At 37.5% G+C, this 27,640-nt stretch overlaps 1 protein-coding gene across 1 annotated transcript in view; it reads left to right on the plus strand.

Moving 5' to 3' along the window:
• The window catches only part of RAPH1 (Ras association (RalGDS/AF-6) and pleckstrin homology domains 1), a 96,872-nt gene that overhangs the window by 49,273 nt on the left and 19,959 nt on the right, over positions 1-27,640 (plus strand). The window contains exons 5-6 of the mRNA XM_050900097.1: positions 24,428-24,505; positions 25,869-26,028. Coding sequence (XP_050756054.1) covers positions 24,428-24,505; positions 25,869-26,028 — 238 coding nt within the window. The remainder of the gene's footprint in view (positions 1-24,427; positions 24,506-25,868; positions 26,029-27,640) is intronic.

Raw genomic sequence — 27,640 nt, forward strand, 5'->3', positions numbered from 1 at the left:
TCTTTCTCTTTCTTTTTTTCCAATTATTAGTCACAAAGTGTTGTTTAATAAGTCAACAGTAAAGGAAAATTGTGCATATCTATCATCTTGAAGCATTACTTTGGCTTTCAATTTTGTTGGCATAAGAAGTGTGAGCCATCCAGTTTTCAAATGTTCTTGAAATACACGTAAAATGACTCTTGCCAGATTTTTGGAGGCTTTCAAAATATCCTCTGAGATAAACATATCAGTTTACGAAATATAAAAAATACTTATGTATTTTGGTAATCAAATGTGCTTGGCTATTCATCATGAAGTTTATGCATGACAGTAAAACAGTTTTTGTTATGTGATGCACTAGAACCCAAAGATTACTAATACATTCTTCCTAATACCTGCAAAACTACTATCTAAACTTTTTTTTCCCATTATACTTATGGAATCTGCAAAGCAAATGATGGGAAGGGTTTTTTGGGGTTTTGTTTTTTTTTTTTGGTAAGAATTTTGCATTGAATCCAAGGGAGACGTTCTAAAAGTTTAAATTACTGCACATGCATGGAATGGTAGATTTTAAAAATTGGAGTATATAGATATAAAATAAGGAAAATGAGAACCTAAACATTATCCTTGTATTGGTAAATCTGGATTTGCCGATCAGTGCATCCGACTTATTTCATAGCCATTAATTTAAAATTTACCCTGTAACTTTTTTCCACATAGGAGGTCACTATTTAAGGTGTAGCAAGAACTGTAAAACATGTAAGAATATATTTATCTTCTGAGACTGCCTGTCAGCTTTGCCTCACACTGATGAATAAGCTTAAAAGTTCCCTCCCTGGAAGGAATAGGAAAATGGACAGTATGTACCTGTCTTGTTTGACACAGCTGGCTGGCAAAGCTGGTATCAACTCAAGAATTACAGTTATGGTATGTTTTGTTACCTTAAGTATGAACACTAAAGGCATTGTCTATGCCTAAATGCTGCTCTTTCTGGTTGTTCCATGATGTTGGAGTCTTTTGTGGACGAGCAACTGAATAACTCAAACTCTGCTATCCGAAATGCATTTATTTGCAGTTAAAACTGCTTCTTCAGAAACTTCCCTGGTAGCCCCTTGCATGTGGCAGTAGTGAGAGGACTGTCTCCAGCAAAGTCATACTATACCAGTTAGAATTTGGCTGTGGTGTGCTTGGCCTTTCTTCCATTGTGTTCTTCTGGAGATACCAAACACTTGATGGTTTCTATTCTCCAGCCGTTCCAACTCTTTAAGATGAACGCACGCAGTTCAAAGTTCATCAGCCTTCACTTTCCAGTTGGAGTAGACTCTTGCCTATTACAAGAAAAGGATGTGAGCTGGTGGCAGTGGTAGTCAGCTGAGCTGGTACCCTCTTAAAATGGTTAGACTTCTGTGTGTGTATGTACATGTGCTGTTTTGATTAGTAATGCTAACAGTAGAACAGCTGCTGTTGCTGACGGAAGCTGTCTGCAGTCCAGTGACCTTTTTTATGCTTTTAGCTTCCCCTCCTGCCTCTTTACATGCATTGATTAGAGAAGTTGCTATCACAGACTTCATCACTTGTAGAAGACAGTCTGAATTGGATGCTGTGTAAATAACCAAATTTTAAAATAAATCTCACTGCTTTCATGCCGGTTCCACAGCACTTTAGAAAAATACTTGTGTTTATGATAGGATTTATTGAGAAAAAATTACATCATTGATACAGACAAGCTAAGAAAATGGTGGCTCCAAGGTTGGAACTCTTACTAGGTTCATCTGCAAGAGACAAAATACCATAGATCAATGACCAAGTAAATCTAGGCAACATACCTCTTTGAAGAAGCAGTCTTGGACCAAGCCACTAGACCTGAGTTGAGAAATAAGAGTTCTTGCCTTATGGTGCTACCAAAATTTGTCAAAAGTACTGCAGGGAGTTGTATGCTTTGGTTGCAGTTTCCAGTGAAGATATCATTCTACAAGTTGTGATTAATTAATGGAGCTTTTAAAACAGCCAATTTTTTTGTAGACACACCAGTCGACTTAAAACCAAGACAAATTCCTTTACTTTTTCTGCAACATCTAATTAGATTAGGGAAGAGAAATACTACATCTGTAGGAAATTAGCAAGAGATTACTTGTTTGTCCTTACTTCAGGTTGCCAAAAATCAAATTTGGAACAGATGACAAAAATTAAGAACACAGCATCCGGTTGTGGAACACTAAACTCTCTTAAGAGGAGAAAAGAATTTATGCAGTTTTCTTCAGTTGCATATACTTCTAACTTACAGGATGAAAACTAGGGTTTGTCAGGTTTGTAAAGGAGTTTGAACCCAAAAAATGAGACTTCACGTTCTGAAGAAACAACTGAGAACTGGCCTTTCAGCTGTGTCAGTTTTGTGCATGCTGGTTAAGTGTTTAGTCTGTTATAGTATAGTAAAAGTTGTCTGCAAATACAAAGAAAAGTCTTCATTTTTAGTTAACAAAATTTACAGCCTTGGTTACAGTTTCCTGTGTTGGACATTTACTAGTCTCACCTTTGTAAAAGTTACTCAAGATTTTAGACCAGCCACATCAGTGGTTTGCTTTATGAATGCAGGTTTAACTTTTTTCATATGGCTTATCTTCTTTTAACCGAAAGGGTAGATTTGTGACTTTTAACTCTCTGGCTGTGTATACCCGTTCTCTTCTAGTGATTGATCTTTGGATGATTTGATGTCTACAGTCATTTTTTTTTGGACTGATTCATAGTTTAGAAGTCAACAGACACATAAGCAGATGTTACTTAATACAGTTACTACTTAGTGTAGAAGGCAGCAGATTAAAACAAAACCAATTAAAGCTATGTGTACTTTTATTCCTTAGGTTTCTTAGCTGCTTTGATGTCTTGTTTTCTGTGCTGCAGGTAGAGCCCTTCACAAGATGAAGTATCTAATATTCTTTCTCTAATGCAGTTATGCATGAATTAGTCTTACTAAAGTTTAGGTGGTGTTTTTTTTTTCCTTCCTTCTTTCACTCTTCCACTTAATGCATCTCTTTTTGGACAACCATTTTCCATGAAATTATACTCCATCTTTTTATTTTTTTCCTGTTGTGTTGTTTTTCTTTTGGAAAATTCCACTGCTTGAAATCTCCCTGCAGACAAACTTCATTTGGGATTTCATGTTTGGTTTATGCTAATTTAGGTCCATGTTACTGCTGAACTGGGCAGTCTTGCCCCATCTTGTATTGGCAGTAGTGTTTGTGCAGCTGCCTAGTGATTTGGATCAGCTTGTGGTCTCCCTGAAAAATAATCCTTCTGAATTAGTTGTTCATTGATCCACTGGACCACGTGGTCAAAATCACTGCTGTCCACACAAGAGATGTGAGAGCATATGGTTGGGGGAAGGTCAGGACTGCCTCTTTCTTGTGGCACTTTAGTCTTAAATTTCTTAAAACCAGTAGTGAAAATAAGCTTGAACTGAAATGTTTACTAGCTTTTGCAATCCTTTCTGTCCTGGTGTGTCCCAAGGAACTTGTTTGACAGGGAAGCATCACAACCTGACCTGGGAGTCACATGGACTAGCGAATAGTGCACCTCATGTACACAGTGCAGCAGTTTCTTAATTTGAAATGTCCGCAGACATGTTTCTTAAATTGCAGCGAATTTCAATAGGTTTAGACTGTAACTGTCAGAACTGGCATAAAGTTACAAGCGTCCCTAGTAGTTAAGAAATACTTGCTGTAAACTAATTTTTTTTTTTTTTAAGTCCTGATTGTTTTGCTGTTTGTTTGTTTGGGTTTTTCTTAAAGTTGCAAAGTTGAACGCTTAGAGTTAGGAAATTCCAGTTGCCTGCAGTGAAATGGAGTTGCACGAGTTCCAGGAGGAGGGTTGGCCACTTGGGAACACAGAGTAATAGCTCCAGATTCTCACTTCGCATATCTGGCTCCCATATGCTCTGCAGCAGCCAGTCATTGCAATTTGAAGAAAGCTGCTGTACTCTCCCACCATGGGTCCAAGCATTCTCAAGCTTGGCCAGTCTTTTGTTCAAGGTTAATAGTGTGCAGTCCAGTTGAGGGGCCAGGCAGTGCTCTGTGAAAGGATGCAGCCTTGAGGTTTTTTTAATTGTGATGGTCCAGACTTCACTGAGACTTTACGGACTACAATTTTATTTCTAAAGGCTTATGCTCAGACAAATTTGGGTAACTTCCCATGGGACAGCACAAAGCAAGTCTTTGAGGATGCCCCTGCCAATAATATATTTCATGGTCAGATGTGCAGAGGTCTTTAAAAACATCTATATTTTAAATGAGATACACCTTCCTTTCCTCTCTTGGAAATACATTGTCTAATGTAAATGACTAGTAATCATCCCATAACAGTAATCCATCATGGAAAATTTCTGTCTTAGTGGTTATAGCTTGGCAAAATTTTTGTAAGCAACTGAAAACACATCTTGTGTTGAAGTATCAGGCAGCTCCGTTATCTAATGCTGCCACTTCAGTTTCTAAGTGTCTATTTTCCTTTTTTGAGGTTTTGATAAGAATAAGCTGTAACCCCTTTTGCATCTGTCAAACCTTAACTGTGTAACTCAGTTATCAAAATTAACATGCCTGAAACAAATACTTCTGTACCTTTGAAGGAAAAGGAGCAAGCATTGGATGACACACTGGAAATCTTAGGGACTCCACTTTTTAGTAGCATAATATTCAATTTTTGATCCCTTAACAACTTCACACTAAGAAGCTTGTCACTACCATGAACATTTTGTCCTGAGCCGCAAATATCTTTTTTCTTTTTTTTTTTCCCTTTCCTTACTGAAGATTATGGAAATACAGAAATACTTCATTTCTTTTAAAATGAATTACAGTGTGAGGATGATCAGAGTATGGCCATAAAATAGTATGGCCAACTGGAAATAAGATAAATCTCTACTAAATGGACATTCTTCTAATATGTACTTAGTAATTGTCACCAGAGAGTATTATATTATTTACTGGTATGGAGGAACTGACATGGGAAGCAGATAAGCTTGTGTAAAGTGACAGGTTTTTTTTTTTCTGTTTGTAGTGTTTCGCGAATTTAACTCTCAGTTGTTGGCTTAGTGAGCAAGTGATTGTGCAAATAGAATGTTACCTGGGTTTATTTTCTGATTTGTTTCAACAAAGGAAGAAAAAGTGTGTTGTGTGTGCCTGCAGATGTTTTACTGCAGTGCTTTTATCTGACTGTTTCCCCCCTTACTGTGGTCGAAAACGTACTTGTACCCTATATCCTTCTCCCTTCCCATAGGAGAGAGCCTGAATCTCCTCTTGTCTTCACGTCATTGATCAGTTGTCCATAAGAAATTTGGATGAGGGACGCTGCAACTTCTTAATCTAGTTTTGTTGCCTTTGCTTATGTTAATTGTTATCACTGCTTCTTTCTTCCCTCTTCTGAGTGATAATAAAACCTTTCTTTCTCCTCCCTCCCTTTCCCCTCTTCCCCTTTTGCATCCTTCCCTCCCCATTTTCCTACATTTTTACTGTTTCTATGGGACATTCCATCAATCAGCCCAAGCATCCCATTAACTTTCCAGAAGAGGAAGCTGAATTGACTCCTGTAAGTTATTATGACATGTTTATATGGCTTCTGTTTATATCAATAATTGTGTCGATTTGCCTGCAACACAAAAATCACATATGTGACTTGAGTTTAATTCATTAATATCCCAACAGTGCAGTAAGGTAACCAAGTATATCATTACAGTCAAGCTTTTTAGTCTTCTTTAAGTTGATCATTGCCTATTTTCTAGTTACTAATTCGGCAAGGCTACTTAAAATACACTTAACTTTTTTTCTGAAGCATGATTGCTCTTGGCAGTCATAGAATCATGGAATAGAATAGAATCATAGAATCATTTAGGTTGGAAAAGACCCTTAAGATCATCGAGTCCAACTGTTAACCTAACACTGCCAAGTCCATCACTAAACCAAGTCCCTAAGTGCCACATCTACACGTCTTTTAAATACCTCCAGGGATGGTGACTCCACCACTTCCCTGGGCAGCCTGTTCCAATGCTTGACAACCCTTTCGGTGAAGAATTTTTCCTAATGTCCAATCTAAACTTCCCCTGGCACAACTTGAGGCCGTTTCCACTTGTCCTATCACTTCTTACTTGTGAGAAGAGACCGACACCCACCTCGCTACAGCCTCCTTTCGGGTAGTTGGAGAGAGCGATAAGGTCTCCCCTCAGCCTCCTTTTCTACAGGCTAAACAACCCCCATTGCAAAGGAAAGCAGAAAATGGATTTTTTTAATTAGATGTTCATCATTTAATATTGTGTGCTCTTACACATTCCATATGAATACATGATCTCAAAGAGTTTGCAAAGAAAAATTTCAGTTCTCCTTTCCCTTCTTTGTCCCCCTTTGGGACAAAATTACAAAAAATATGTTTAAACTGTTTTTAATTCCTGAGTTATCTTTTGAAAATAGTGGATTCTAAGTCTTTAAGCTGGAGTCTAAAGAATTCAACGTACTGATGTAGTTGAAATGAAGGCTATAGTAGTTATCTTTTCAACAAAGTTTTGCAAGGATATAACTCTGTTGGACACTGCTTACTCAGTTTCCCTCATTTTAGTTTGTTTCTTAGGGACAGAAGGAGGCTTTTAAAAAAGATTTTTGTACTGTTTCTCAACTGTCATATTAAATACAGAACAGTGGCACAAGAGTGCCACCAGCTGGTTTAATTCGATGTATGTGTTAATGTTAAATTGTTAGAGTTTTGCAAGATATGCGGCAAGATATTTATGTACACGAGTCCTCAGTGTTTTGTCATTGTCTTTTTTTTTTGATGTATTGAGGTAAGTTATTCTGTTGTACATACCTTGAGTGAATGATGTCTTTGAACCTACAGATAATATTTAACCAGAAAGGAGTTTTTCTATTTAACATATTTAAGGCATTAGAACAATAAGATAAAATACCTTAGAAGATTGCCAGGTCATCTTTTTCTTACACTTCCCACCCAGTTTTTGTTCATTATTTGTAAATTGAGAGTGTAAAAAACATCTTTGGCACCTTTCATACTGTATTGTACTGTTTTTAAACCCTGCATGTATGTATTCTGAGCCCTTACCTTAAAATTAGAGGAATTAGATACAGCTCTGTCTCTTAGCGACGAGATTGAACCTTTCTAAATTTGTCCCACTTCTGTACTAAGTGATAATCAGGTGTGTAACAAGAAAATGGATTAGTGTTCGATATGAACATGATTGTCAAGGTTTTGCAAAAATGTGCAAGTAGAATTGAAGAAATGAGGCAATGTATATAGCATGTTACCTGTGAACTGATGGCCTGCTACAGTTGCAAGATGGGCTACACAGCCTGCATCCTTCAGAACCTAGCTGGACAGCTCAGTTTATTACCTCTTCTAAAAGGATCTTTACTTCTTAAAATCCACTGATCAGTTACTGTATGCAAAAAATAATTCTAATATGCTCAGTATTTCAGTGTTAGTTTAGAAATCATTTCAGTTGTTTGTTTGTTTTTTTTACAACTGGCTTTCATCCTAAGACCTCAGAACCTCAAGAATTAAAACAACCCACTGAGCTTTTCATAAAGGAACTGACAAGGATAATAGGGGAGAAAATCTTGAGCTTTTGGCCATGTAGAGGATTACTTGTCCTTTAGTATAGTGCAGCCAGTTATATTCTGAAAATCTGAAAGGTATTTTCAGTTTCCTGGTAGTCCATCTGTTCTATCATGTTTAGCAAACATGTTTTGTAGATGTAGGGTTGGTGATGGGTATAAAAATGTTTCAGCATTGAAAAAACTTTCTGGCATAAGTAGCTACTTTGTATTTAAGAGAAGTATTGTGTTGAGTTCTCTGAAAACACTGTGAAATGCAATATTCAACAGCTGGTCCATGAACTTCTGGTATTTAGGCCTGAAGATAATGGATGTTACATTCCTGTCTTCAAAGAAAGGATATAGGAAATCTTTGAAGTCCAAAATGTAATTTGGAACAAGACTATATTCCATGTTTTTACAAACATCAAGGCTAGCTGTCTTTGCTGAATGAACTACACATGAAAACTATTTAAAATTTTTTGTCCTAACTGCATCTAGAACTTTTAAATGTTAATTTTACTCAAATCTAGTTTTCTGTGTTGTGATTATCCATACCAGCTAAAGTTCGTTATGGAGACATTAGTAGGATTATTTATATGCTTTTTTGTTAGTTCTGATATTTTGATCATCATACCCCATTTTTTAATGTAAAAATGTTTTTGTACTTTATAGTTTTGTGCACAGCTGTTTTGTCATCCCTTGAGAAAGGTATGCATTTTATTTTATAGAACGTTAATGTTCTGATCAGCATATCTTTTCTAGTATTTTAAGGATTTTTTTTTTTTTTTTTTTTTACTATTATTTTTAACATCCATAGTTTTCAGTGTGACTTGGAATAATTGCTGCTGGGAGTTACGGTAGAAAACAGTCCAAAACAGTCATCATTGCAATGTCTGCTTATACTTCTGGTATAAAATGAGTTAAAAACATAATTTTCCTATTTTTTTATAGTTTTCTTTTCACTATTTTTTTCTCTGTCCAGGTCTTTTGAAGTAAATTGAGTTTCTGAAACTTAGTTCAAAGCCTGTTCCATATTAGGAGGAAGCGCTAAAACATAATTGAATAGCTTTTTATGTATTGTGTAAAGATTGTCCCTAAAAGAAGCGATTTTGGCACGAAAAGAAGTTGCAAGCGTATTTGATACCTGATGGTAGGCTTCATATTTGCGTTTTTTAAGGAAGGAAGAGTATCTTCTGAAGATTATAAAGAAACAAAGTGAGGTTCAGTCTCCAGCACGGCTAGTGTTATGGCCTGTCCAGGGTTACTGTTGTAAAGTCTTGTAGCACAGTTTATATCGACAGATTCTTTACTTAAACAGTTTCTGCGGAAGTGCAAATTACATGATACGATTTGATGTGACAAGGAGAAAAATTTCTTATTGCCTGTTAAGAATCCTCTTAAAGCCCTATCACATTTCCCTTCCTGGATGCTCACCAGGCTATGGTACTTTGAGTTCTGCCTGAGCAGTGGTGGTGTTAGATTAACTGGGAATCCTAAGTGGAGTCTGGCTCTGTATTCATCATTTAAAATATCAAAGTGTTGGCTTTAAAATTCTTTTATTGACAGAGTGGGTTTATAGATCCCCTTTAGTAGAAAATTTTAACATCTACTAATGCCTATTAAGTGAATTTTTTCTACATATAGTGGAAATAACTTTGGGAAGCTTTTTCATTTGCACTGCATTTGCATTAGTCATTTTATACAAAAACTTATGAAAAGGTGTGGCTGTAACTGATGGCTGGATTTTATTGAGAAAGCTATCCTATACATAAAAAATACAGCTTTAAAAAAACCTTCTAGTAGAAGAATTATAGCTAGCTTTGGTCTGTACACGTTATATACTATTTGGGTTTGCACCCTTAGTTAAGTGCTGGCCTAGAAATATGTGATCTTTCAAAGAATTTGGTAAATGAATTAGGCATCAAGTCTTGACTCAGTGTTATTCATCTTGAATAAGCTTCACTGAGTATTTTAGTGAATACAGCAATTAAATAGTGTTCCAACACTTTTACAACCTGGATCTTATATAACTTCATGCTTAGTATAAAGAACTGCACGTTTTTGCCTTCTCTGAAGCTTTTGTCAAATTTTGATACTTTCATGATGTTCCAAACTGCTTTTACCTTTCAAGGATATTTTAATATTCTGGTTGCGTGACAATTTTTTAAAAATTTAAACTGAAAATACCTATTATGAGAAATGGTGGACTTGTACTGTGGAAGCAGTCAGCTTCCTGCAACAGGATAGAAAAATGCATGGCATTGAGGGGGATGGGGTGGACAGGACATACTACTTTGTGTAATAAGAATTGTTTTTCTATCCTAAATGAACCTAAGACGATGCACTGGGGGAGAGAATTCTTTGTTGCCAGGGCGTGAGTCCTCGTCGTTGTGACGGGAGCAGATGGAAGGAGAACGGATGCTTTTCATGATGGAAGACTAGAAATGCCTACTCAGGAGTAATTAATGTTTTGGTTTTGTTTTCCTAGATTTCATTGGTGTTATTTTTAGTCTGGGAGAGTACTTGGGGCAGAAAAGTAGGTTAATTTATTTGGAAAGATCAGGCGTTTATATTGTCAGAGCTTTGATATATATTTGAACTCCAGAAGTAGAGAGGAAGAGTGGGCTATTTAGATCCTCTGTGTGGTCCAATGGGATTGTAGTATCTTAAGAAGAAGTAACAAAATATTTATCTTTCCCCGAACAATGGAATATTCCTAGGAGCCTCTATTAAAGGGCAACATCTGTTCACCTCAAAGCTTGATGTTTGAGCTGAAGTCTTTCCTTTGAAATAGATTAAATGCTTTAAAACTGTGGATTGTGAAAGAGTAACACATTGTTCTGAAATGAAACTTAGGTTTTTTTCTTTCTCTAATGGTTTGTGCAGGTCAAATATTTAAAAAATGTTATGTGCACATAGGTGTTGTTTAGCCAATCTATAATTCCTAGAACTTGGGCTTTCCTGTTGCTTTGCTACTTCTGCTCACTCTAACTTTTGGATATCTGCAGTACTGCACAGAATGTGTTATGCAGTGGGAAGGAGCCATGCACAAAAGGTGTCTGGCAAAGAACTGTTGCGTTCCTGTTTCTAGACATGTCTCTCCAGCTCAAATCCACATAGGTAGTTGTCATCACACTGTTATTTCACATTTTCCTGGCCAACACCTGTTCACATTAAATACCATCATTCTTGATTTCCAGAATAACTTTCCTGTGGTTATCTGTTTTCATATTTTGTTGCAAGTCTGGAAAGCAGTATTAGCAAAGTCCCCAGTGGTTGTTATTTTCTAAGAAATACATGGCATTCCCATTTCTGGATAGAATAAAAGTTCCTTAGTGGAGAAAAGTTCCACTGTACTTAAATACAAGATGACAACAGGCAAAACGACCAATGACAGGAAGAAGGTTAAATGATATGCCTTGAGCTTCTCCGTAGGAGAAATATTCTCTAGCAAATAGTATTGCCTTTAAGGAGAAATTCAATATCCCCTCTTTATCCTGACACTATTGTTGACTGATAGGCTAAGGAGAGAGGGTGGCTAAACCCTAGGGAAGAGACTACAAATGTACATTGTAATTTTCTTTCTACTGCAGTGCTCCATTCCCCAAGAAAGAGTGATCCATATTAATTGGAGTCCATGGTGTCTATGAAGAAACTCTTTAAAAGGATTTCCTTGAACTTGTCTTTGGATTTTTATGTATATTTTTGAGCTTTGGATTGAGCCAACCAATTTATTCCAGAAGTTCTGTAGTAATATGTTGTAATGAGACGATTCTAAACTGACTTTCTGTGAAGTTAGAGCTTCTGTGTGGGAAAGGATGCAATTCAGGGTAAAAATGCACCTAGCAGAAATCATAAAAAGAGGATTGGTCTGCCTTCAAGTTAAGCAAAGCTTTGTTATTCACCAGCAATGTTTAGCATTGCCTCAGGCTTGCTCAGGCTGAGTAAATGAACTGTTCTTTAAATGGTAGCCTTTCTTAAGTATCATTGAAGTTGCTGGAAATCCTGTGTATGTAGAAAAAGCAGAATATATTAGTTCGTCGGTCCCAAATGATATGATGATGTATGTCAGGAAGTCTAATCTGAGAATTCTGTATGGCTGTAAACAATGCACGAGATCTTTTAATTATATCAGGTCCTGCATCACAAAGCTCTTATCAGTGTGTGCTTGAGGTGTGAAAAATTTGTCACTAGGCAGCACTGCTGTACTTCTAAAACATATGATGTAGACACAAACAGTAATTAATCTGCAGGCAGAAGAATCTTCCTTCAGTCTGTAGCATAACCTGTGTCTGTATTAGTGGCTAAGTACCAGGTGGAGCTTGGGCTGGATCCTAGGTTTTACTTCAGATACTGTTTAGAGTCTTTTCTGAGCTGTAACTTTTAAAGCCTGCTAGAGATCCTTACTTACTCATCCCAGCATGTGGCAGTCACATCAAGTAAACTCCCCCTGCAGGAACTGTATTCACCAAACTATTTGATATCACTTTGCATGAAGTTGTATACATGGTCTCTTCATTTTTTTTCAGGAGACTGTACCTTATTGTGGCTCTGAAGAAGAGACAGGGATTCTGTGCTGCTAATTGTTAAACGAGTATAGTAGGCTGCTCAGTTGTCATGCCTTGTTTCCTATAGCATTGGACCAATCAACACAAATAAGGCTGAGACAGATGCAGTACAGTGGTGGTACACAGGAGATATACTTAATGCTCTTGTTAAGTGCCACAGTATTGGCCTAATTTCCTTAGCAGACTTGTGACTATGTGGTTCTGCAAATTCCTGTGGGCTGATGGTTTTGTTGTTCCTCTGTAGCAGATGCTGGAGAAGACAATCACTCTGCTAACTGTCATTAACTGATTTTTGCCTTTTGAGAAGTCCTTCTCTACTGGTTGCTACTGATTCTGCTTCCACTTTTTAAACAGATTAAAATATATTTTCTGCTAACTTCTCTTCCAGGAGAAATATGGGGATTTGTTTCTAACTTCTTGGATTATAAAATTTGGACTGTACAAGAGAAGAGAGACTTAAGTCCTTTTTAAAAACAAAAAAAAGGAAAAAAACTAATTGTAAGTCAGGTTTGGATTATTAGTATGGTAACATCTTTTTTCTTTAACTATGGAAGCAGCAGCCAGTGTAGAAAGCATGAAACCAGTTCCTTGTCTCCAGGATGACCAGTTTTTAGTGGCTTTATGTTTGCGTGACGGAAGTAGAATGTTCAGTTTTAGAAGACTGGACAGGATTTTGAAAAGCATTGTAAGTGCATGTTTTCTTACTTTTTATAGTTCTAAATGTCTTAAAAATAAGTTGTCTCTTGCAGAAAAGAAACCAGTAGCAGGTAAGCAAAACTTTTCTTAATTCTATTGTGTGACATTTTGTACAGGGAAAGATTAAAATAGTGTCCTCTATTAGCACAACTGCTTTTATACTAGCGTGTTAGGCTCGTAGTATTTGGGAATGTTCACGTTTGTATGGGAGGGAAATAATGTGATGACGTAGGGGTTTTTTCCTTAAACCCTACTTTATCTTCTGTAATCAAGACACTATAAAATTACTATACTGACTTCTTTTGACTTATGTTCTTTCTCTTTCTTTCTGCACAAGCACTCCTATTTGGACAGGGAAACCTCCCTCCTTCTGAGAAACATTGCAGGAAAGCCTTCTCATTTGCTGACCAAGGTGATGCTTCTTCTTTCCACCTGTATGTGACTATTTCCACATAGAAAGAATGCTTTTGGTGTGTGCTATGCTCCTCCCACCCCTGCCCTTTCCAGGAACTTGTGCATTTACTTACATGATTTTCCTGATTGTCCAAGGTGCTTTTAAAGGCTGAATTTTATTGTTTGTTTCTGCAGATTTATCAAAGTGTTCAAGTTCTTGGCAAATACTTAACCTACCTGTCAGCAGGTAAAATGCCTTAGCTGAAAAGGAAATGTACTGAGGTAGAAGTTATTTTGTTCCTATTCCCATTCACTAGTTTAAAAAAATAAAAAAGATCACAACTGTGGAAAATATGTGGGAGTATTCAGTACTGTTAAAAGGCAGTAGTATCCTTAAAATAAGTTCACTTGCTGTATTGAAGAGAAACTGTAGTAAGTACTGGGATTTTTTTTTTAACTTTTTGAATGCTGTCTTGATATAATGTGGGGAGAATATCCTAGTAAGACAGCGTTCTAATGAGCCAGGTATGTACAAATCCTGATTATAAATTCATTTTCTTTACAGGAAAGAGGTCAGTAATGTGCTAAGAGAGCACAAATTGCCATTCAGTTTGTTAACAATTACATCTTCTGTACATATTTCCTTTTGAAACTAGAGTAGGAGGGATGGAGCCAAGCTATAAATCTCCTTGATGAAGAACATACAGCTTCATGTTGTTGAGAAAACTTTGAATGTTCAGTAGCTGAGGTGTCAGATATGTCTGATGCTACTACCTACTGCAAACCACTCCTTGGGTTATTTTTCTAAAATAGACACTCTAGAGGAGAAACCTCAGGCAAGCCTGAAGTGACAAAATGTACCTTGGCGACTTCAAAACAATAAGGATAATGTTTACTGGGCGTAAGTAGTCCGTATTTTCCAGAAAGTTCAGAACTAGTTTACTGCTTTTTCTTAAATACCGTAACATTCTTCTCAAAATGCTCAGCATGCATCTTGATGACAAATTTTCAGGCTGTCTTCTAGAGGAGTATAAACAACCAAAACAAAGTAATTTTCTGCTCTTGTGATTGTTTTGCTTAAAATTTAAGTCCATACCTCTTTCCTTTCCCCCCTGTCAGCTCCTTGCCCCCGCACCCCCAACAAAGCAAACAGCCACCAAACGAGCAAACCTTGCTTTATTACAAATATATTAACAACGGCTGTGGCACAAACAGAAACCATAATTTTTTCTCTTTCATCTCCATGTGTTTTCATATCCTCCCTTCTGGTTATTTATATATGGAATGAGTGTTGGTTACCATAGGGAACTTCAGTTAAAAAAAAAAAAAAATGCATAAAATATTAAGTCCATTGTGTCATATGACCATGGACTGCCTCATATCGGTGATTCTAATAGACTCCTGAAGTTAAATGTTTGGACTTATAAATCTTTGTCTTGGCTTATTAGACTTTGCAGCCCTTTGAGTCAGGTGCTTTTGGTGAGCTTGCTGATGTTCTGAGGATAATGTTTGTTGTTAGCTCCGCTTAGGACTGTCTCAGTACAGCTGTGCCTTCTACTTCTGGCTACTGAGCACGCAGCCCTGGTGTGGATACTTACTGGTTCTCTTCTGACCTCCAGCAGAGAGAAATAATCTTTATTAAAATGATGACAAGGAAATCCACTTTGCTGCTTAGATCTCTTCAGCTTGCTGTAGTGTTAGATAAGCCCCAGTATGAGAGAAGCAGTCCCAAGAAATGGGGCTTTTCCTTGCAATTGTAGCAAGGTGTTAGATCAGTTAGCTGTAGGGATCATGTTGCAGCTCTATGCTGGTGACTCTGTGTCAACTATTTCTTATTGTCTTATTGTTTCTTGTATTCTTCCCCTTCTTTGATCTGTCTACCTCTTATATTGAGACCAGAGACACTTTAGGGGAATGATAATACCATTTTTGTCCTCTGGTAATATAACTAACTGTAAAAATTCTAGGCATGGACTAGATTCCTTTTGCATTACAACCAGGCACAGAACACAGTTCCTGTCACAGCATAGAGCAGATCTCAGCACAGAAAATGATCTATTCGTTGTGGTGGTCTCTTCATTTTTAAACGTAATTCCGTGTGTTATTGTTCACACATCATTCAAACCCTTTTTTTGAAAACAGAAGGAAGTGAGAGCATATCAGTGAAGTTATTGACTTTTGAAAATAAAGCAATGTATCTTTAACGTCAAATCTGCAAGCTTGTTTCCCTATAGGGTTGGAATTAAGCTATCAAGTGAATACTGAAAACTAAGCTTAAGGCTGTGAAATACAGAGCACTTGCAAATAATTTTGAGAGAGTATTCAGAGCTCAAATATATCCCAGTTTAGGACATGAAAATAGGAAATAGAAATGTAACATGTTGGATTTTGAAGTTACCATTTCTTCTACCATTCTGATGCATGTGAAGCTGAAACTACATTCAGGAAGCCAGATGATGGTGATTTAACGATGTAATGCTTCAGATATGTATGTCAGCATCTGGAGAAAAGGAATCATGTTAAGCCTTCTGTTCCCAAATATCTAGTACTTCATTCTTCTTTTCTTGTTGACCTGAAAGGCAAATATTCTTCTTATGAACGTTGATTCCCCTGGTTTGTAGGTTTTGGTTACTACACACTGTAATCCCTTCAAACCTTTGAATAAAACAGTTGTGAAGTTGGCTTCATGCATCTTAGGTCAATCTAATTCAGATGTGCTCATTCTTGAGTGAAGCATCTGTTTGAGATTTTTTTAATGCAGTTAAAAATACAGTAATTGATTTCTAATCTGCAAAGGATGTAAGCATGATCTGAAAACTCCAGCCTCCTACAGCCAGTTTTTGAGGAAGTTGTGATGGCCACACCTGGAAACCACAAAAAGGATGTATGGGGTTAGTAGCAGCGTTTTGTGCAATGCTGAAAATTATGATATACAATTTTTATTCAACAAGCTGCTTTGTACTAATCCGCTGTGATTATTGTGATGTTCCTGTGTAGTTTTAACGTCACCTTTGTCTTGGAATGAATTATAATAAACTGTTGTGGATACATTGTTAGACAAACAGCCTATGTTCTCAAATCTGTGTTTCTGCCCTGTTCCGCATATCAGCTGAGCTTTTTGTCCAGCTAAAACTCCTTACCAGTCAGTCCTAGTGCCTTATGTGTTATGTTGTCGTCGTCTTTCCACTCTCAAACTTCCTTACCGTAGTTTCTAAGGCCTGTTCTCCTTCCTGGTTTGTTTGGTTTTTTCTTCTCCCCTTTCTTGCTTTTTCCTGGTCCCAGGTCTAGTACCTTTTCTCCTGTAACTATTTGCCTTAGGTAGCCCCAGTGAGAAGCCTAGCCTGGAGCTGTTACAAGACAGGTCCTGTTCAGAGGCAAGCAGGAAGATAATCTAGTGCAGATGGATGCTTCAAGGGATACAGAGACAGTGAAATTCCTTGCAAATGCATTTTGGTTTTTTTTTCTTCATCGCTACTAGCTTTGTCAAATCTAGGTTGAGTAGTCTTTCAGGGGGACAGCAGAATGTATGTCCCTGCTGAACAAGATTCTATTCTGCCATGCCTTGAAGTGTACCTTCAAAATGACACGAAGTCTAGTTGGAGGCCATTAGCCAGTGGTGCACCCCAGAGGTCAATACTGGGTCCAGTACTTTTCAACATCTTCATTAGTGATCTGGATGGTGGGGCAAACGCTAACCCTAATTTCTGGCTCAGGCTTGGACTAAGTCCCCCACCTCTGGCCCACACCAAAAACTACTCCTCAGCACTAATCTCTTTGCTCCAGCTTGTCTTTGGCTACCCAATTTCAGCACCACTCCAGTGGCCCCTCTAGGTGCTCTCTTTTGCTCAGCCCTAACCCTATAGACAAGCTAACCCCCACAGACAAGCTGTTGATGTGTGGGATGGATAAGCAGACAGTGAGGTGGACTGAAAACTGGCTGAATGGCGAGGCCCATAGGATGGTGATCAGTGGCACCAAGTCTAGTTGGCGGGCAGTAACTAGCGTTGTATCCTGGGGTCAATACTGGGTCCAGTCCTCTCTAACATCTTCATTATTAATCTGGATGATGGGGCAGAGTGTGCCCTCAGCAAGTTTGCTGATGACACCAAACTGGGAGGAGTGGCTGTGATGCCAGAGGGTTGTGCTGCCATCCAGAGGGACCTTGACAGGCTGGAGCAATGGGCTGACAGGAACCTTGTGAAGCTCAACAGAGGGAAGTGTGAAGTTCTGCACCTGGAGAGGAATAACCCTGTGCACGAGTCTGTGCTGGGAACCACCCAGCTGGAAAGCAGCTTGGCAGAAAAGGACCTGGAGGTCCTGGTGGACACCGAGTTGACCATGAGCCAGCAGTGTGTCCTTGCAGCAAAGAAGGCTAATGGTATTTCGGGCTGCATTGAGAGAAGTGTTGCCAGCAGGTGGGTGGAGGTGATCCTTCCCCTCTACTCAGCACTGGTGAAGCCACGCCTGGAGTAGTGTGTCCAGTTCTGGGCTCCCCAGTACAAGAGAGATATGGAGCTACTGGAAGGAGTCCAGCAAAGTGCCACAAAGAGGGACTGGAGCATCTCTCCTGTGAGGAGAGGCTGAGAGAGCTGGGACTGTTCAGCCTGGCAAAGAGAAAGCTCGGGGGGGGATCTCGTCAGTGCGTACAAATATCTGAAGGGAGGGCGTAAAGAAGACGGGCCAGAGCCAGGCTCTTTTCAGTGGTGCCCAGAGGTGATGGGCACAAATTGAAACACAAGAGGCTCTGTCGGAACATCAGGAAACACTTTTTTACAGTGAGGGTGACTGAGCACTGCCACAGGTTGCCGAGAGAGGTTGTGGAGTCTCCATCCTTGGAGATACTCTGAAGCCATCTGGACACGATCCTGGGCACCTGGCTCTAGGTGGCTCTGCTTGAGCAGGGGAGTTGGACAAGACGACCTCAGCCATTTTGTGAAAATTGGGAAAAACAGGTTTCCCAGAGATAGGGACATCCGCGTTTTTTTGATATGGACAAACTTAACTTTTGCTTTTCCTCATCCTTTGAGGTAGCTGAGGTACTGGTTTTGCATCCTCTCTTCCTCAACTTCAGTTTGAGATACACTAGCATCACAGTTTTCTTCCCAACCAGTTGGTTTAGTGATACTACAAGCAAGTAAAGTTCTGATCTTGTTAAAGTTGTGCAGTGGTTCTCTTTAATAAGTAGCAACACTGCCAGGTTTGTCTGAAAATTTCTTTGCATCACACTTCTAGCATTAACACTTTGCCAAATAGTGTATGTTGTTGTAGTATGGTCCAAGATCATTGAGGAGAGTGTGAAAAGTACTGGGTAATTTTGATCAAGTACAAGGGAGGTTCTGGAGAGATTGATAGATGCCATTATGCATTTAAGTTCATAAGCAACTGCCATCTATCTCTTGGCCTTCCTTCTTTGCCCTAATAGACTGGGGGGGAAAAGACCTTTCTGTAGGAACTTGTGACAAGGGCCAGTGTGACTTTGAGATGCATTTAAAATGTAACTGCTGCTTTCCAGTTTCCATTCAGAAGCCATCTTCTGTGTTGGAGTTAGGCTTCTAATAGCAAAAAGTTTGTGAATGGTGCACAGAAGTAGAACAAAGGTAAAATATGGCACTACCCTAGTGTAGTGTCATTGTAATATTTAAAAACTTTTCAGGTGAAAAATTCTGACGCAACCCCCAAAACAATACTACTGCTTTACATGCATTTCCATATTTATTAACATAATACAATATGGTGACAATAAGTCAGGAATGTGCCAGAGGTATGGAAAACTATATTAAGTTGGGAGGGAAGAAGGAGGAAATTTGGTGGGATGAGTCTACGTTAGGGAGGATGGACCTCTCACCAGGAAAATGGCTGCTGTACACTGACATTTAGTGAGCTTTGAAAGAGAGTAATGTCTTGTTTCCCTTTCTGCTTTACTCAGATATATGTTATTCTGAGTTATTTTGAGAAGAAATGCAATAAAATGTATGTTTGGAGAATGGTCATGAGCTACTACTGTAAACACAAGTTCACTGTTTATAAATGGGCTGTGCCACTATTGCCACACATTGTTTTTTAAGGTAGGGTTGTTCTGCCTGTCCTAATGAGTTTATCAGGAAATACAGAACTGCTGTTAATATTCACTCATTCAGCTTTCCCCTTCCAGTGCTGATCACATACACACTTGTTCTAGTGTTCCTTTTTTTTTTTTTAAATAATAAATGAAAACAACCAACAGAAAACACTTCATTAATGTGATTAGTGTTCTGATTGATACACATTAAACATGGGGCTAATAAAGATGTCTTGAAGTTTTGGGGAATGTCGTGGTTTAACCCCAGCTGGCAGCTAAGCACCACGCAGCCGCTCGCTCATTGCCCCCCCACCCCTGGGATGGGGGAGAGAATCAGGGAAAAAAAAAACTCGTGAGTTGAGATAAAGACAGTTTAATAGGACAGAAAGGAATGAAAAACAATGATAATATGACAATAGCAATACTAAAAGAATTAAACTATACAAAGCAAGTGGTGCACAATGCAATTGCTCACCACTCGTTGGCCGATGCCCAGTTAGTTCCTGAGCCACGATCCCCCCTCCCAGTTAACTCCCCCCAGTTTATATACTGGGCATGATGTCATATGGTATGGAATAGCTCTTTGGCCAGTTTGGGTCAGCTGTCCTGGTGGTGTCCCCTCCCAGCTTCTTGTGCCCCTCCAGCCTTCTTGCTGGCTGGGCATGAGAAGCTGAGAAATCCTTGACTTAGTATAAACACTACTTAGCAACAACTAAAAACATCAGTGTGTTATCAACATTCTTTTCCTACTAAATCCAAAACACAGCACTATACCAGCTACTAGGAAGAAAATTAACTCTGTCCTAGCCGAAACCAGGACAGGGAATTAGGTACAAATTGAGATGTTAATATGGTGTTCTCAGGCAACAGGAACCTCTGTTTCAATAAAAAAACTGCAGGAAGGAGAGTCCTTGCAAAACAGGTGATTGCCTTTCTACCTGAGGCTAGACTGTAGCTGGGAAAATAAACAGTGAATAGCTGCTTCTAGTCCTTCAGAAGTCAATGCTACTTTTATATTTAGTTACCTTCTTATCTCCATTCAAAGAAAGACTTCAGAGAAAAATTTCAAATATTAAACATAAAAGAAATTTCTTCTTTTATGCCTCTTGTGATCTGTGTATCTACTCTGTTAACTTAAGTGAAATGTGGACTTTGTTAATTACTAGCTTTCCTAAATACTGTAACCTTTCTTAAGTGATTTTTTCCTCCCCTTTCTTTCCATTCTGCCTGTGATCTCTGTAAAAGGGATCAGTTAGTGACACTTTAAAAATGTACAATGAAACAAAAAATAAAACCCCAACCTAAAAATGTCAGGCATAAAGTCGTTTGAGCAAGGTCAGCTCTGTCACAGCACACATCTTGCATATTTAATGTTAAAACACAGCTGGAATACCTTGTAACTGCACATTTAACTGGAAACTGAGGCAGGAGACTGTCACTATATTAAGGAAATCTTAACTTTAGATTTTTTGGGATTATTCTTTCCAATATTCCAGTATAGGCTAAAATTATTGAAAACTGAGTTCTGATATAAAAATACAAAGAAAAAGTCATTAATTTAGGACCATTGCATTGCAGACCTGTACTCTTCCAATTTTAGTTCACAATATGTTAGGATATTTTGGATGAACAAGTTTTTAACATGAGTATGTTGCCAAGAATTCTTTAAGTCAGGTGTGATGTTTTCCATAACCAAAAGTAATCTCAGCTCAAAGCTTTAAAATGCAAGTATAACAATACTCCCAAAGTTGTCCCATTAAAGTGAGGAATTTATGTTGCAATTTTACAGCGATGTGTACTGCTACTAAAAGAGAATATCTTTTTCCTGTCAGAGGTGGAAATGACACTCCTTTAAGTTTTGTGTATTTATGTAGTGAGTATATGTATGTGTTTCCTTTATGCTTTTCCATAGCATGTATGTGACCATAAAGGCAGTCTTATTGAGGAGTGGGTTCTGCTGGATCTTTCTGCTGTGTTAATTTTCAACCAGATCACCTCCCTGACTGAATTGTCTATGTGGCCACAGCAGCGCTATGACTGCTATAACTGAGAAGTAATGCTGTGCAAGGGAGGCAGGTGTATCAGCCGTATCAGGGATTTACGTTGGTATATGCCACTTGTGAAATAATGACCTAGGCAGCAGTCCTGCCATTTACGTGCATGTTTATGACCCTTTGTCAGCCTAACTCGCATCACTATTTCTAGAAGGATTTACTAGCAACGGGGAAATAAATACCGAAGTTAAATGTGATTGGACTGTATGTCCTGGCCTTGTTAGTTTGTGGCGTTGAATAGTTTACAGTTGCAGTCAGGTATTTTTGCCACCTGTCACCTTTCTCCCTGTGTAAAGAAAAATGGTGTTAGATTAGTACAAGCTGATGGATTGCACAGTGCTTCCTCCCATTGAGGAGTTGTCTTAGTTCCATGTATGGGGGAGGAGAGAGCCTGTGTTTGTGTCTGACTGCAGTTTTGGGGTGGCTTTGATGGGGAGGGAATGTGGATGGCTGTTTTCTTGGACCATTAGGAGAGAAATAGAATAAATTGTTGTGAGTTTTGAAGAATTCTGTAGTTATTAAATTATTTTATTAAGTAATCAAAATAGATAGTTCCTCCTCCTGCTCCAGTGAAACATCATTTGTCACATCAGCAATGATGCAGCAGTGGCCTGAGCACTAACTATAAAAACTTGAATAACTTAAAATCCTTGACTGCTATGTGCTTTCAGAAATTTCTAATTCTTGCTGCTTTTTCGTCTGTGCTTTTCCAGTAAGTAGATTCAGACCTCTCTTTATAATTTGTGGCTGGTTGAAACAGGTTCTTATTTTTATAATCGTAATTCTGGGGTTTTATTTAAATTTAAACTGACTTTGTTAAACTCTAGTAAAATACAAGAAATCCTGATCTCTGGACCCACATTAAAATTGAGTGGGAAATGAAAAGTAATTGGTAAGCGTTAAAATAGTAAATCCTTGAAATCTTTTTTGGTCTACATATTTATTTATTTTTAAAAGCATTTTAGGGAATGATGGATTATAAACTTTGACATCAACAAAGATATTTTAGCTGTGTTGGCACAGGTATACGGGAGGCCCCCAGCTGATTCCTTGTTGCTTGCTCTCGTTGCTGCCTGTGCCTGTGCGCTGTGGCTGTAAAGTGCTCCTGCTGGGGTTTGCTATAAATAGTTGCATTGCATGGTGTACAGTGAAATGGGGCTGGAAAATTGTGCTGCTTGACTTCAGTGAAGAGCAAAACCAAATGTGCTGTCAACCTTTGTACAGCAATAAAGGTTTATGGTTGGGTTAATGAGCAGCTTTTTTACACCATAAATTACAGTTTCTCTAAATCTGTGATAAAATAAAAAAAGTCTTTTGCTCTTGTTGATTTCATAATGCACAGGTGCATAGCATCACTTTTAGAAACTTACAAGTATTTAAAGCCTTGGTTTTTAGTAATAATTTATTTCTAGAGATGGAAATGGTTAATGTTAAGGAAGAAGAAGAATATTTTAGAACTCTAGGTGTGTTTTACATTTAAATGATTCTAGGTATCATGGCACTGTTTGTTTGTTTTTAATAGAATGCTGATCTGATTTAACCTTTCTAAGCTATATGACACCATCGTTATGGTGAATAAAAAGCCATAGTTCCCTGTAGACTAATAAAAAATGTATGTTCCTAGGTAATTGAGTTCCCAGATAATGTTTCAATCTTACAGTATTTCTGCTCGTGTCAACTTACTGGTTCATTTTATTGAAAAGAATTATGTTTCTCACAAGGCAGCCTATTGTCCTGTCTGGCTAATGTTTTTTCCAGTGCATAGTATGGTCACAGGTGTGAGGGAGCAAAAGCTGTTAAGTAAGAGTACAATAAGCTGCATAGGAAATGCCCTTTAGCAGTTGATAGGAACATTAGTAATTCGTTGAGAAGTGGAAAACTTAAACTCTGTGGATTTCAGGATAGCTGAATCTTGACTTTTGCAAGAAAAGCAACCATCTAAACACATGGTAAAGAAACCATGAATTACATTCATACAAGAAAGCGATGCAGAACTAAATGTCTCTGGCATGCTGAGTGTTGTTGTGATGGGCCGTGCTACTCTTGATCTGAGAAAAATCTTAATTTTTCTTTTCTAAGGAGATTGAATATTTTGGAGGGGATTTGTTTATTTAATATGTTTGTTTATTGTTCTAGAGATTTTTAAATAATTATGATGCTTTTAGATATTAGCCACAATGAACATCCGCAATTTAAGATTTCTAAAATCTGAAACCTGTGTATGGCATCTTAAAAAGAGTGGTCGCTTGTTTAGCTGCATATTTCAAATCCACTTTCAACAAAAATATCAATAATCTCCAGAAGTTAAAAACCAGTATTTCTAGTCTTAACAATATACAGATTTCTTTAGCATCAGCAGATAGAGTCGATTTAAATGATCTGAATTTTTAATGCATTTCCAGTTGTAACAAAAATAGATTACTTAGAAGAGCATCAAAGAAAAGAATGCTCATTTGCTTTATGTGTCTTAAAATACTTAAAACGAGGAGAAATACAGCCTGGATTTAGTAAAGATAAAGGGAGTGTTCAAGCTACTTACTTATTGCAAACGGATTTAATAGTTTAAAATCTTCCACACCAATGCACAGTGTGGAATCCTATTTATACAATTTCTTTTCCATACTTTGTGTGCTTTTAAATTCTGATACTTCTCAGTGTGCTGTTTATGTTTTATGTTGATCAGCCAAGAATCTATTGGGTGTACTCAATTGTACACTCTTGTTGAATATGTATTGTCCAAATCTATGACTGTAAATACATGATATGCTAAAATATTTGGTAGCAATGCACAAGGCTACTTACAATATGGAAGAACAGAGAAATGCCAAATGTGTCTATACAAAATATATACCTCCAGTGTGTTCTTTTGGAGATAATGGCAGTTGTATTTCTAAATGTTAGATATATATATATAGTAACACTTTTTGCCTTAAAAAATAATAGTCTTCATCATCACTAAGAAATAGTTGAGGATTTATAAGTGGGTAAATCAGCATTTCAGTTCATGTTTTAAAGCATGGTAGCCTCAAAATTAAATCTACTAAAACCAGACTGAAGTTTGTGTTAACTGGAATTCTGTGTGTTGTGTCCCCCTAGGAGGAACAGGCTGCTAAACTCAAAGCTGAGAAGATTAGGGTTGCATTAGAGAAGATTAAAGAGGCACAAGTGAAAAAGGTAAGTTATTTATACTGGTTTATAAGATCTTTATTTTATACTTACTCACCTGGAAAATGCAGGCAAAATTCTTCTCATTTGTGTCTATTACCCTTAAGTTGCCCTAAATAAAATAGGAACACTGTAGTGTTCTGATATTGAATGATAATGTACTTTCTCAGCTAGACTGGACCTAATCAAGAAAATCCTAGCATATGGAATAACATTAAGTTTTTATTAAGGAATAGCTTATTTTGCAGCTAGTGCACATTGAGAAGACTTTGCCAACTTCCACCCAGAGCTGAAATGAAAATGCAGCGTCCTGAGACTGTCTTTGTATATTAAGCCGTCACACATTTAAAATTTGGGTCTCTTTTCTTTACAGACCCCTTCCCATTATGCATAGTAGGATTTTCCAGTGATAAATGGAATACAAGCATTCCAGACTACAGACAGGGATTACCAAGTGGAGAAAGTCTACTGACATTATTTGATGCGCTATCAAAGAATATAAAGTGTTCTCTTGAAATTTAACATTCTTATTTTACGTTTGGAGTTTTTTCAGTAGCTTAAAATGCCTTTTACATTTAGTGTTTATATATCAAAAGCTGAAATACTGTCCTGGCTGGAAGGTGGGAATTAACAAGCCAACCAGTGTATTACACCTAGTACGTTTTAACTTTTCCAGCTGAACAAGGTGTAAAAAAGGAAGCATAATGATGGGCAAGAAGAATCTATTGTCGTAAGTTTTTTGATTGGTTAAAAAACTGGCTGCATTTTTCTTTCTGGACAGTGATGTCTTTAAAGTGCATATGAAAAGCCATTGTGTTGTAAAAGCAGATTTCTTTCACACTAATGCTTCATACTCCCCAGAAAAAGAAGATTTAGTATAGGTATATTGTTTACATAATTGGCATTTTTAGAAAATATGGAGGAAGCAGCCAGAAAGCTTGAATTGCAAATATGAACAATTCTGATTCTATATAAGGTTGTGCAGAACTCTATATCTATGTTTATTCCACCTAGATGTGTGAGAAAAATTGTCACAAAGACACTTTATTAATCAGAACAGAACACTTTGGCAGGAGGGATTTTTCTGCTCCTTAACACACAGCTAAAGCACATTGTCATTGTATTGGGAAGACCTTTATATTTATTCTGTTATACTGAAGGAGAACAGTATCTTGTTAAGTGTCCGTGATGCAAATATCTAACCATCATTTGTGGCTTTTTACATTTTGAGGGAGTGTTTTGATTGAACTTAATATTTTATGCTATTTTAGCAAAATCTTAGAAAAAGAAACAAGATCTTAAAAAACATGTTTTTATTTGAAATGTGGGAAATGAATCCTTTTTCTTGTTTTCCTAATTTTCTGCTCAATAGTTGGTGATCAGAGTCCATATGTCTGATGACAGCTCAAAAACAATGATGGTGGATGAGAGGCAGACAGTGAGACAAGTATTAGACAATCTGATGGACAAATCGCATTGCGGTTATAGTTTAGACTGGTCATTGGTGGAAACCATCTCTGAATTGCAAATGGGTAAGTAATAATTATAAACACTTCTAATTCTTATCTATTGATGTAATACTTGTCTATATGTCCTCAGAATGATTTAAATTCTTGTCTTCATAATGTTCATCATCCCTTTCATTCATGTAGTAAATGTTCGTTCATGTAGTAGATGTTCATTCATGTAATAAAGCTCATGAATGACGGTGTTTCAGAATGATCTGGAAATGTTTTCTTCTTTCATATTAAAAGCATGTCTTAATTCTAAGGTGTGATATGGGAATTTTACTAATGTCTAGTCACTGAGCCTCTTGGTTTTGATGTATTCCTCACAGAAGAAAGAGGTAAGGGATAAAAAACTTGCCCTGCATCTTCATCTTTGTAAATAGTATTTTGTACTGATCCTAATAGCTCTTATTACAAAAAGCTGTCTACATCTTTTTTCTGTTAAATATTTTAATGCAATTGGCACTATGCCTCTAAGGGCACTTAAAGCTCCTTTGCACTGCATTGCACATACCACAACGTAAGTTGTTCATTTAGCTAAAGGATATAGCATCTGAATGGAAAAGAAGGGGAAAAATGATAGGAAAACAATATTATTAATCTCCATTATCAGAGAAGAATTTCATCAGAGAGCTGTTAAGCACCTTACCCATTGACTAAAGAAAAGCCCAGAACTGAACCCAAATATCTTGATTGCAAATTAAAATGCAGATTAATATTTCCTCTCTCTTTTGGTGAAACCTTTTCTATTTCCAGCAGTGTGGCATGTTAACTTTGCTTATTGTTAGACAAAAAAGGCCTTTGTAGGATGACAAGGTATCCTTTGAATCTTCTACCTTTCATATGAAAAATAACATCTCTGAATGTGTAGGTAGCAGGATCCTGAACTCAAGGCTCAACCAGGGGTCTTTCCCATCCTAGATTTGCTTTCATAAGACACTTCCATTCACTGTGCAGCCTGGAAAGAATAATGGAAAAAATACTGGGAAAAATATTTTCAACTTCTGTTAGAAACAAAGAGCTAGGCTGCAGACAGGAAGATAAACTGATATTTATCCAAATTAACGGTGTGACTGAATTAAGATTATTTTGAAATGAAACCAGGGTTAGCAAATCTCTCTTGTTGTTGGGTGTTTTTCAAGTATATGCACGCCCTACTGTATGGGCTCAGAGACATACTGGGAATGACAGAATTTGACTGCTGTATTGAAAGAGTTTCAAGCTAAAGAACAACATTATTATAATTACAGAATTTTAAATTCAAACTACAACATGATAAACCTAGAGAGATGCAAGAGGGTAGAGTTCATTTTCCTCTTTCGTTTTTCAGTTTGGCTTTCCTTGATCCTTGGTAGGGCAACTGTTAGGTAGTTTTTCATAGATTTCATGTATGTGGTTTTTTTAAAAGACAATCCAAAATGCAGCCTGTTTGATTCATATATTTTATACTGGAACTTGAAAAACAGATGAAGAAATGATTACAACAAAGCTCTCACCCTATGTACTGTTGTGTATTGTATTGTGTTATTTTGCCAGTGGTTCATTTTTTGAAACATTTTTTTCTGGCAATGCATATATAAGAGGAAGGAACTCCTTTATTACAATATTTTCCTTTAGTGAGACACAGAAGACCTGT

The sequence above is a fragment of the Gymnogyps californianus genome, chromosome 7 (genome assembly GCF_018139145.2).
Source record: "Gymnogyps californianus isolate 813 chromosome 7, ASM1813914v2, whole genome shotgun sequence".
Classification (NCBI taxonomy): domain Eukaryota; kingdom Metazoa; phylum Chordata; class Aves; order Accipitriformes; family Cathartidae; genus Gymnogyps; species Gymnogyps californianus.